The sequence below is a fragment of the Thamnophis elegans genome, chromosome 10, assembly GCF_009769535.1.
Source record: "Thamnophis elegans isolate rThaEle1 chromosome 10, rThaEle1.pri, whole genome shotgun sequence".
NCBI classification, from domain to species: domain Eukaryota; kingdom Metazoa; phylum Chordata; class Lepidosauria; order Squamata; family Colubridae; genus Thamnophis; species Thamnophis elegans.
The window spans coordinates 45,451,054-45,463,388 of record NC_045550.1 but is presented as its reverse complement, the minus strand read 5'-3'; the positions used below and the strand labels follow the sequence as shown (position 1 = coordinate 45,463,388).

Genomic DNA, 12,335 nt, shown 5'->3' with positions numbered 1-12,335 from the left:
GAATTATGAGACAGAATAGATCCAATCATTGGTTCCCTCCCCCCTCACTTTGGCTTCATGTAGTACATGGTTTGTCAAGTGCTTTAGGTTAAAAATGGTAAATTTGAAAGGGTGGTTTTTTTTTTCACCTGCTAAAAGAACCGGATCACTACAGCAATAAAAATAATTACGTAACAACTACAGCTATGATGGTTTTGTTTTGGTTTGCCTGTTGACATTTTCAAACTTCTTTAGTGTGCATGTGAAAGTCAATATCACTTTCCCTGTGTATGTGTGTGTTTGCGCTAGTGTGTGAATAATAAAACTACTGAAATTTTTCAGAAACTGGTTTGAATAGAATATATATTTTATATCTATTTATATTTTCTTTTTCTCTCTCTCTCTCTCTCCTTGATACTTGAAACATGCAGTAGTTGTTTTGAGTAATGTAAGACATATTAGATCCATGATTTACCTTTAATGGTTGGAAGTACCTGTTTTTCTGAAATTTCATTTTTAAAAAAATAATTTTTATTTTTCTTGTCTCATCAGAAATTATCTTCAGGCAGATTTAGACCAGTGCAGCTTTTGTTAGTCATGAGAAGGATGGCCAATCTTTCCAGCTGAAAGAATCCTGGCAAACTAGAAGCTGTTCACATAAAGCAAAGCCACTTTTTCAAAGGGGTATGGAGTGCTAATTCTGTGCCACTTTTTTGCAAGCAATTTTGTTCAGCCTGTCATTTTTATAAGCCTTAACAAAACTCCTTGTATTTATAGACATTTTTATTCAAAATAAGATCTTACTATTATACAGGTTTCTCTCTTTATTTTTTTTATTTGACTATATACAGAAGTGCAAAAGGTCAACCTTCTCTCTATACTTTCCCACATGCTAAATTGCAGCATAATCATCCCTCAAGAGTATGCACAAGCACTCACACTTATTATAATTCTTGTTATACGTAAACTTTTTGAGTATTTGGATTATCAACAAAAAAGTCCCTTGATCTACTGATTATGCAGCTTATTTATAAGAAGGCCTGATATTCAGGGATTTCAAAAAATATTTAAACAATATTTTAACATTTGAAATGGATACAGTAGAAAATAAATTTTATTCTAATATCTAAGAACTAGATTTTTTCTTTTATAATTAATTACAAACAAAATAAATCATCAAAATATTACTCAGTTGTCTGCCAGGATCATTTCAATAGCAACAACTTAACTTCTTACTTAACAATGATTATATAAGATATCCATATAAAAGATCTTTGTTCTTTTAATGAAAACTAGACAAGAACTAACAATGACTGATATTCTTACATTGTAATATTAAATCAGTAAAATATAAATCATTTAGTTAACAAGAATACGAATATTCATGACACTACATGTAAATTCAAAACTGCATATGCTATGAAGAAAAAATATTTTTAATTCTTTTTCATATTTTGAAAAAAATTCATCAGTAAAATCTAATAAAACAAAATTCTATAAACTTAAATGGCATTCATCTGGTAATAGAAAATGAAGATGATCTAATAAATGTACGAAATAAAAACTACCATTTTAACAAGGAAAAATAAGTCATATTCTCTAAATGTAAGTAAACTACAATAACATGTGAAGTCACCTATACTTTCTTAACACGATTGAAATTACATTGGTATGGGTTTTAACCCGTAATGTAATAATCTAAGGCTTTAATAGATGTACAGTACAATCAGTAAAATCAACACATCATTCTTTTTTTTTTAACTAGAAAGCATCTCTCAAGCATAAAAACTTGCAAGTAAACTTGGAAGTATGGAGAATTCTAGAACTGAACCCTCACCTCTCCCATTCTACGCGACGCTACCAGAAACCTGGCCCCCACCTCGAGCTTTGCTTAACAGAGCAAAATATATCCTTTACTAACTGCAACATCCAAACCACACAAAGGATTTCCTTTGGATGAATCCATCTTAAAAACTTGAATGCACATCTATTTTTTTGTTTCATTTTGTAAAGGCTTTCTAAGGCTATAAAGCAGTTAAATCTCAACAGAAGAAATCACATATAAAACTCACCCGATAGTTAACCCACCCAGCGCCTACTCTAATTAACATTTTCATTGATTGTTGATTATTTTGGTTTTCTTTTTAATCAGGCATCTGATGTCAGTGCTTTTCCCATGATTTAGAGTCACTATTTTTTTAAGTGTGTGACTTTGAAGTGATGCATTGGATCAGAAAAGCAAAACCCATCTCCTTCAACACATTTAGAGTCTCCTGGACTTTTGACAGAGGTTATAAAATTGAAGCAAAATAAAATTATTTAGACTTTTTCTAATATTGTCTCAGAAATGGCTCTTCCCTTTTTTAAAATATTGTTTGTTATACAGTATACTTTGCAAAACTATTACAACTACAATGGTTTATAATAATTTATAGCTTTATATATCCAGTATGTGTAGGAATGACCCATATATCTATTCTTGTTTTTGCTTTTAAAAAAATAAGAAAAACAAAAAAAATGTGCTGTCTATTTTTAACTGAGGTGGCCATTTCTGAGACAGCTTTGGTTTGAAACGGAAGGGTGCCCTTTGACTGATTACCTACTAGCAAAACAAGCAAAAATGTGGCTCTTAAAGTAACACTGAAGAAATAATACTCTACTTTGATTACAGTCTATGGCACTTCATGAAAATCTTTAACAACACGGTACTTAAAGCCATTGATGTGCTTTAAAAATATACACAGTTGTGGTTTTTTACTTGGCACATTCATCTCTGTCAGATACCTCTTTTACCACTTCTTACAATCTATTACATTTAAAAATATTACTCTTAAAACAAAAAAGGAAAAAATTATACTGTGCATGCACGGTCTCTTCTATAATGGCAATTTTAAATACAAGGTGCACCTTTTTGTTATTTGTAAACCTTGAGATAATAAACTTACTTTAAAAATTATATCTTGGTCTACAGACGTACCAATACATTATAGATCTATGGCTACATCACAGTCTGTCTTTTCAAAATGACGTACATGATTATGTAGGAAAAGAGTCTACCAATGCATACGTCAGCTGGGTATGCATTGCATACTTGTGTGCTAGAAAAGATGGACAATGCTGTAGTCTTTAGACTAACATTCTCCAACGTGATGCCCTTTAGCTTTCTTGGGTCTACAACTTCCAGGATGCAATCCAGATTTATAGATCAACGCAACTGGAGGGCACCAAGTTAGGGAAGGCTGCGTTAGACAATATGATCACCCCAGCACAAATATCTATTCAATGTACAAAGTATATAGGCAACAGTGTGCAGTGAATTTCCAAGTTGTCATTTCATCTTGTTAACATGCAATATGTGGATGTCTTACTGCTGAGGAAATTTGGGTGCTGTTATTTTACGGTATATACATTATGGCTAATGACCTGTCCTGATTCTTCACTCAACCACGCTGTCCTCTTCTCTGTCATATGATCTAGAAAAACAAGGAGACTTTAAAAAAAAAAATCTTAAACAAGTATTACATTAAAATATTAACAATTCAATCTAACAGAAATATTCAGTCAAAAGCCAATTATTTAAATAAACATATATTTAGAAGTTCTTTGTGAAGACCACATCCCATTGAGAATACTGGGAAAGATAGAAGAAAGAGAAGAAGGCCATCAGCAAGATGGATAGACTCAATTAATGTAATCCGTTCTAATCTTGATTGCAGGAAAAACGATTTCAGCAATAGAGTAGTAAATGTGTGGAACACCCTACCTGATCCTGTTGTTAGTTCCTCTAATCCCTATATCTTTTACCTTAAGCTGACCTTACGCATTTCTTAAGAGGTCCATAAGGGAGCATAAGCGCACCAGAGTGCCTCCCTCCCTGTCCTATTGTCCCACTTATATATACTCTTTTTATGTGTTTATAACTATGTTTTGCTTATTTATATCCATTTATTTGTGCCATTTTTCATGTGTTTTCATACTTGTTTCATTGTACTTGTTGACAAATAAAATAAAATAAATAAATAAAATAAATATAGGGGAGAATATTGAAAGACCCGAAGGGTCAGGAGAACACAGATAATTCTAGAGAAGTCTTTTTATGTAGTTGCTAAACGTCAAGGCACATAATCAAATTAATTTAAAATATCCTTCTGAATAGGAAGGAGTTTATGATTATTTCCCCCAGATAAAACTAAATTGGCAGTGAAATATGAACTTTATATTATTTGTAGCTGCAACTGCATATGCGTAATGTTCTCATTACAAAACGAATGCCATTTCTTCATATTTTTCTATTAAAACGTAATGGGGTTAGGTGGCCCAATGGCTGACTATATACATGAATGACCCAACCCCGGGTTATTATGGTATGTCCTTTATCCACGTGTTAACATTTTATATCGAGTCTTTAAAAAAATCTTTCAGAGTGCTTATTCATGTACTCTGGATATTGGGCCAACTAATAATAAAATTAAAAAAAAAATAGGCATCACATGATAGCATGTTTTTCAGAACATAAAAGAGCCCTCCTGATCAGATCCTTCCTGCATTATAAGCAGGACATGAATAAAAAATCTATTTTGTGTTGCTGGCTAGCAAATATTATTGAGGATCACATGATTTTTGTAACCAGCAGGAATAAATAGCAAAAATCTCACTAGATTTGTCTAATGCTCTTTTTAGATTCTTCAATCAACATATACCATAGTGTTCTCCCTTCAGATTGCATGGACAATCAGGGATATATTTCCTTCATTTTGTATAAAACTGTCCATAAAAAAATGAGGGCTAAACTCATATGTAGATATATTTGTTTCGTCACTTGAATGCAGATGTATTGATGTTTGAGTAAGTGTATAAAACAATGTCAGGGAATATCAATTTAACCTCCTATATTTTCTGAAATATCAACTGTTAACATTAATTAGTTTCAAGTGTTCTTGTATCATTGAGCTCAATCTGAATCTTCTTTTATACAGAAAATATAAAAGACAAGTGTAATACAACAGGCAACCAATTTTACAGAAACAGAAAGGTACATACACAATCACTGACAATCATGTACAAGGACAATAGAATTCAAATCCTCTCAAATGTATCAAAGTACAGTAATATGCACTTAAGATACTTACTGTTTGATGATTAAGTGTCTACATCTGTGTAACATACTTGTGGCTAGTCAGATGTTCGGCAGATATTATGGGAATCTATTAAAATATAAACTTTAATTGATATAATATAATAGGACGTCAAATGAAAAACTGCAGAGTTCTGAATTATGTAATTTATGTTAACAGAAACCTAGGTAGCAATTTAAATGAGTACATTCAGTTAAGTAGGATATCAGCCATTATTGGCTGTTTAAAAGAAAGATACATTTACAGTTAAACATTCATGCAGTCCAGTCATTTCAAGCACTCTTTTTGTTGGCCTACACAGAGATTGTATGGACTAGGGTTGTTTTAATTTTCTGATTTTAACAATTGGCTACAGAAGCAAACTCTCAGGCTGTGCATTTTTCATACTCATTGAAAAAATAAGATTATTATTATAATTATAACAGTAACTGATGTCATTGACTGTTTAAAAAAGAACTGAAATTCAAGTGATGGGCTCACAAGAATGCAGCACTGGGACCTTGAACTACATTGCTTTTTACAAATTTTTCTTACGGGATGGTTAGAAAATCTAAACACTTGGCTATTCATAAGAACATTTTCTGTTGTTGCATAAGTTATCCATTTAGTTTCTTCTTTTTGTTGTCTATGGATTTGAAATGTTTGTTCATGCGGTTTTACAATGAAAAGATTTGCAATATAATCCTCACACTCCACTGAAATTGGAGAAAGAATATCTACTGTTTATAACAGATTCCCCTCAAAATCAATCAAAGGGAATTAGCAAGGCAAAATGTTGCCTCCTGCACAAAGTACTTTCATAACAGATCCATTTAGTCAGCTCTCGATTATATACAACTACCAAATAAAGCAATTTTTATTGTTAAAAATGTTTGTTGGCAGTAGAGTGGGATGAAATTTAGAACTTCCATTATGGAGACTAATATAATTGATGCTACTCTTTAAGTGCTGTTACAGAAGGATTTTTCTTGATTGCTCTATAATTACTAAACATTTTTACTTTATTAATCTAATTGGTGGTTTAAGTTAATTCTAAAATTATCTCAACAACTTTTGGGCACAGTCTGATAAGAAATATTATAATATTCACTCTAATCCCTGAATATAGAAATACATGTAAACCCTCAGTTGCTTAAGCGGATAATAGTTCACAAGCATTTGCATGAAAAAGTTAAATGTAAAACAGATAGGATAAAAAACAGTACATTCATAAAAAGAGAGGCTCAGATCAGCTTCTACTACTTAGTTTTCTTACTTACTGTTGGCTTCCATTACTAGAGCACAGAAGTTCCAAAAGTAAACAAACTCTTCTAAAACAGACCGATTTATTTTTCTACACAATCCCTAATATTCTTTAACTATATTCAATAGTAGCCTTTTCCAATTTGGCTCCAATATTGATTGTCCAGATGCGCTGGGTGTTAATTCCCCAGCAAGTAGAAGAATAGGAATCTCAAAAATATGACAGGTCCCAGATTGGGGAAGACTAATCTATGCATTTCCAAATTCTCTTTTTGCACATAAATGTGTCCCAAGTGTAATGAAGCTTCTCATACCATTGGTTTGCTACTGCAGCAGAAAGAGATGTTGGATCCAGCTGTCTAGAAGCTTCAAGAGTAGTGCTGTCAAAACATACCAAGGAGCTTCAGCACCAGTCAGTAAAGAGGAAGGGGCCCAAGTCTCAAGTACTTATGCATGCATGAACATTGCATTTGGTGGCATTGCATCATGTCAGCATTGCTCATGTATTATATACATATATTGCTTATATATGTATATACAAAGAATAGGTTACAAAACTTGACTAGAGCGCATTATGAGGATCCAGAGAAATAGGCATGAAATGATCAAATTGTACAACAAAAACAAAACCTCCAGAATCTGTACAGGAGAAGCCTTCTAAAAATATAGAAAAAAATACTCAGAATCAGCTACATCAAGAGATGGGGGAAAGAGAAAGAGGAATTTTTCTCCATCCTTTTCTCCCTTTCTCTATGAAAAACAACATGTCTGATGATTAAACTTTTCATTATTAATGCCTAATGAATAAATCCAGGCAGTGGTGGGATTCAAATAATTTAACAACTGGTTCTCTGCCCAAATGACCAGCTGGGTAGGCATCACTCAGTGGTCATGTGACAGTATGGGCGTCGCCAACTCAACATCATTCAGGTCGATGGGCATTTCCCCTAAGCTGTTACAATGTAATAAGGTTAACCAGAGAAGCAGTTTCTAAAGCAGGGCAATAAAGATCAGACTAGAAACAACACCAGAATTTTTCCTTCCTGCCTTCCTTACAGGTTTAGCCTTGTAAAGTGGAAAAGAAACAAAATATTTCTTCCAATAACTGGTTCTCCAAACTGCTTAGAAAATTAACAACTGGTTTTCCCAAATAGGTGCGAACTGACTGAATCCCACCATTGTAACCAGGACTCCTTGGTATACTATGTTAGTAACACTTTTCTCTGTTGTAAATTAAACATCAAATTGGTATACTATAAAGAAGATAGTACGTATGTTTTTAACTATTACTATTCAAAGATATGGCATATCTGAAATGTGCTTTTACCTTTACCTTTTGTTATTGGCTTTATGTACAATCACCATTAATGTGAAAATGTGGTTATCGTGATCTGTCCATAATGGGAAATGGTTATCTTGACTTACCAAAAATGGAAAGTGGATATATCTACAGTTGTCTTTATATATGAAAACATGACAATCTGATGGTTGCTCTCCATCAGTTGTTTAGCCATCAAGACAAAACTGTGATTCTTTGACACTCACTATTTGGGTGCTTGGCACGTGGCTTGTATTGACAACTGGCTGTGTCTTGAGGTCATGTGATCACTATTTGCAACTTTTGCTGATTTCCAGAAAAAAAAAACGCTCAAAGGGAAAGCTGAATTCACTTAACAACTGCTATAAAATAATTGTGTATATAGGCTTCAATTGGACTTGTGACCACAAAGACTTGTGTTGGAAATTCCAGCTCCAATTGTGGCTGTAAGTCGAGGACTATTTATATCCAATTAATCAGTTCCCCAAATTCCTGCTCAGTGTGGATGTCCCAGAACATCTTATGGCAACAGGTTGGGGCAACAAACTTAGAGAATCAGTTGTAAGCTATCCTGTGTCATAAGCAAAAATGTGTAATAAGATTATAATAGGCAATCTGGCCAAGTTGGGTTGCTGTTGGGCATACTTTTACTTGCTTCTGGATCGTCTTTCCTATTTTCCAGCAGAATTCTGAAAATACTACTGAAATACAACTGCCAGCAGCTGTAGCCAGCATGAAAATGATTGGGGATGCTGGGCATTAGGTCAACAGTAGGATTATAATAGGCAATCTGGCCAAGTTGGGTTGCTGTTGGGCATACTTTTACTTGCTTCTGGATCGTCTTTCCTATTTTCCAGCAGAATTCTGAAAATACTACTGAAATACAACTGCCAGCAGCTGTAGCCAGCATGAAAATGATTGGGGATGCTGGGCATTAGGTCAACAGTAGGATTATAATAGGCAATCTGGCCAAGTTGGGTTGCTGTTGGGCATACTTTTACTTGCTTCTGGATCGTCTTTCCTATTTTCCAGCAGAATTCTGAAAATACTACTGAAATACAACTGCCAGCAGCTGTAGCCAGCATGAAAATGATTGAGGATGCTGGGCATTAGGTCAACAGTAGGATTATAATAGGCAATCTGGCCAAGTCGGGTTGCTGTTGGGCATACTTTTACTTGCTTGTGGATCGTCTTTCCTATTTTCCAGCAGAATTCTGAAAATACTACTGAAATACAACTGCCAGCAGCTGTAGCCAGCATAAAAATGATTGAGGATGCTGGGCATTAGGTCAACAGTAGGATGATTAGAGATTCTTACTCATTCAGATATTGATTTCTTGTACTTGGTGTTCTTCATAAAGTAGAATATCATTTTAGCTCCCCAAGTTCAACAATTTTGTATATTAACTTTAATTCTCTGGAAGCTTACAATGGCAGAGTGGCCTGGCCTATAAGTCAATAATAGCAAGATTCAGATTTCCAAAACTTAATTTCCATATTTCCTTAGCTTTCAAGTTTAGTTCAACAACTCTATCATCACCACCCAGCATTTATGCAATCTCGATAACAGCATGTCGGAAGAGTGTTCTCAATATTTATTTACTTTCTTGTCATGTGTTTCTCTGAAGACCTCGGCCAAGCCAGGGCCTTTCTCCTTTGGCCATCATTTTGCAGAAAATAATACTGGCCTACTTTAAAGAGTTAGCATTTGTAGCTTACGTATACAGCATAAATGAACTTAGAACATCCTGTGGTACTTTGTGCTATATCAAGCTTGTTTTACTGTTGGCTGTAGAACAGAATTCTCAAGTTCCTCCAAAACTTGCCACTGAAATATATTTTTAGTGCAAAATAAAGTGTATATACATAATGGATACATGCATATGTGTATGACTATGTATGCATGTAAATGTGTGTGTATATAGCTATTTAAATTAAATCGCTATTAAATTAAACCAAATTTAGTTGTTGTTTTTTTTGGCTGTGTCAATTTCTTTGTCCTAGTCTGCCTACTCTTTGAGTTTTCCCTAGTTTTCTATTCCTAGATTTGATATTGCCTTGGTTTGCAAAAAGTTTACGTTCTACAGAGGAAAAAAGTGATTGTGATCTTATATCTTCATATATATTTTTTCTATACATCGGTTCTTGTAACAGTAAACGTGGACATGGGGGACAAAGGCAAATGATTCATCATATGTTGATCAATTCAGGAAAGTCTTATTGGAGAGTGGGGACAGAAGCCCAATTAAGCTATGCTGCAGATCTAAAGAGAATGTGTAGGCCAACAAGAAGTATAAACCAATAAACAAAACAACCAAAACAAAACAAAACAAAAACCACAACCAAAAAACCAAAAATAATAAAAGAAATCCCCATGCTCCTTAAAAGCACCGATTCTGAGTTATGTTTAAGAAACAAAGCTGTAAATTAGCAAACCTGGTTGGCTGTGGCAGTTGCAGCGAAGGGGACGCTTGTGGCAGATGTTGTTGCTGCAGACACAGTGGCGGGCGTAGCGCCGTGCACCATGGGAACTTTTGGAAGGAAAACCATATAAGCAAACATACAGAAGAGTGTAGCAGTATGGGAAACCATGGCAAGAGGTGGTAAAATGGTCAAGTATGGTATTTATATCAGCAGAATAGCCATGGGGCGAGATACCGCCACCAGCGAAAAGGACATGCAACCACAGCGCAAAGCGGGGCAACATTCCAGAGAGCGGGGTGGGGACAAAGATAAAAGACAAAAGGAAAGGAGAAAAGGGAAGGGAAAAATGCTTATTACCACTGAATTACCAAAGTCAATACAATAAAGTTTAACTATTTCATTTTAGACCCAAGAAACTACAAATAGGACTCTCATTAATAGTTTGAAAATCTTAGGATAACCATATGCCCAATCCTCCCATTTTAACTTCTGATATTATTACGATATGCTGAAATAAAACTCTAATTCTGCATTTCTTGCATAAAATGTGTAACTGGCCTTTTCTGTTTTAAACACAAAATAATTTTATAAAACACTGGAACTCAAAGTCCAGTCAAAATCCACCAGAACTGATAAAAGGGACAGGGAAAATGGGGCATAGAACAACTTGATAATGGTAGGAAGTAAATGGCTTCTAGGTAAATTGTGTCAATTAAATAAAGCAAATGCATTTAATTGACAAGTGTTAGTGCAAGGGAAGAAAAATGATTTTGCACAGTAACTCTAAGTTAAAACCTAGCAGTGGATTTTGAAAGTCTGTGAGCTGCTAAACAGGTTTAAGATAATCAAGAAACAAAGCTGGCACCTACCAACACTTGTAGCGGGTGTCATGCACAATATTGAGCCTGCCCATCATGCATTGCAACAGGAAGGTGGATTTGCAAAGGGAAAAGAATTAAAACAACCCATCACACGTGTAATTAGGAAAATCTCATTTGAACAAAGAAGGAAAAATTGGTTATTATGGGAAAACAGTGGCATGTAACCAATAGCACAATCAAATCAAACAGCAAGGTGGTGGTAATTAGAACTAGACTTACATGAGCAGGGCAAGGAGAAAGCAGACTGAACTGTGTGTTGGTATTTTGATTAAAACAAACTACTAAGTTAAAAGTAGGTTCTAATAACATAAGGAGAGGTTTCAGTTGTCCAATTCTGACCTTTACTATATATTGTTTTATATTAAGTTTGATTTACAGGTGCTTTTTATATGTTAATTCATGACTAACGTGAATGCAGGAAGAAGCAACACTGTGCTAGTGCCACAATAAGCTTTGCTTTCTAACTGGCAGATGTTTAAGCTTCAGGCGGAGGCTGGGTAAATCTAGATATATTGCTGTTACTGTGTTTGAAGGGTGCTTAATGCATAACATTAAACCATAACTTAGCATTATGTGAATGAATGTCCAGTTCTGATTTGCAGGGTGCCTCAAGGGCTTGGTGTTTTCACTCTTCCTGTGTAATATCTAAATGAGACAGTTCAAGGACGCACATACTTAATATGTTAATGGTAAGAGTTGTGTATCTTGTTTCCTAAACAACTAACAGCTATCAAGATCTTGTTCCCAGTGCCTCAGAATTGTTCAGGTCTCAGAGGAATAGTCTCAGATTTAACTCTAGAAAGATTAAGTGATTATGCGGGAAGAAGGTTTCTCCTTCCAATTCTAGGGAACTTTTTACCTCTGACCCTGAATGGGGTTGTAATGGCCCATTTGAGGCTGGAATACTATCTGGAAATTTCCTGAACTCCCAGGTCCTGCTGATCAGCCATGGCCAGGAAGGTAATTGCATGCAACATGTTCAATGTGTGTGTCAATCTTAAGAGGTCTTCTTTTGTAATGCTATGCATGAAAGACCTTGGGAGAATGGGTCAGTAAGTGCTACTAAGGGAACACTCAGGTAAGAGACAGCAGCTGGATAGTGAGTAGGGCAAGAGGCTCAGAAGAGGCCTTCCTTGTTTCTCAGGCTGTAAATGAGATTTGTACTTTCAGACTTTCAAAATTCTGTTAATGTAGATTCATAATAGAGTAGAATAAGCTCATCTGGTTGTATTTCCATTCTGGGCTTCCTATTAAAGCTGACATCAATTTTCCTTAGGTCATTCAGGGCTTCACTATCTCTCAGGTCATCTCTATTGTAACATTTTCCAGATGTTGCTCTTCAAGACCACTCAGAAG

General features: G+C 34.8%; 1 protein-coding gene across 7 annotated transcripts in view; it reads right to left on the bottom strand.

The window, feature by feature from the left end:
- Positions 1-273: 273 nt before the first annotated feature.
- Positions 274-12,335, bottom strand: part of MBNL1 (muscleblind like splicing regulator 1) — a 104,551-nt gene continuing 92,489 nt past the window's right edge. For 3 of the 7 annotated variants that reach the window (XM_032226047.1, XM_032226049.1, XM_032226052.1), the window contains 4 exons: positions 10,968-11,003; positions 10,111-10,205; positions 5,109-5,183; positions 274-3,452 (listed from right to left, as the gene is read on the bottom strand). In XM_032226047.1, the coding sequence (XP_032081938.1) occupies positions 5,127-5,183; positions 10,111-10,205; positions 10,968-11,003 (188 nt within the window). In that variant the 3' untranslated portion in view covers positions 274-3,452; positions 5,109-5,126. The remainder of the gene's footprint in view (positions 3,453-5,108; positions 5,184-10,110; positions 10,206-10,967; positions 11,004-12,335) is intronic. The other 4 variants (XM_032226048.1, XM_032226050.1, XM_032226053.1 and 1 more) reach the window with 2 other exon arrangements.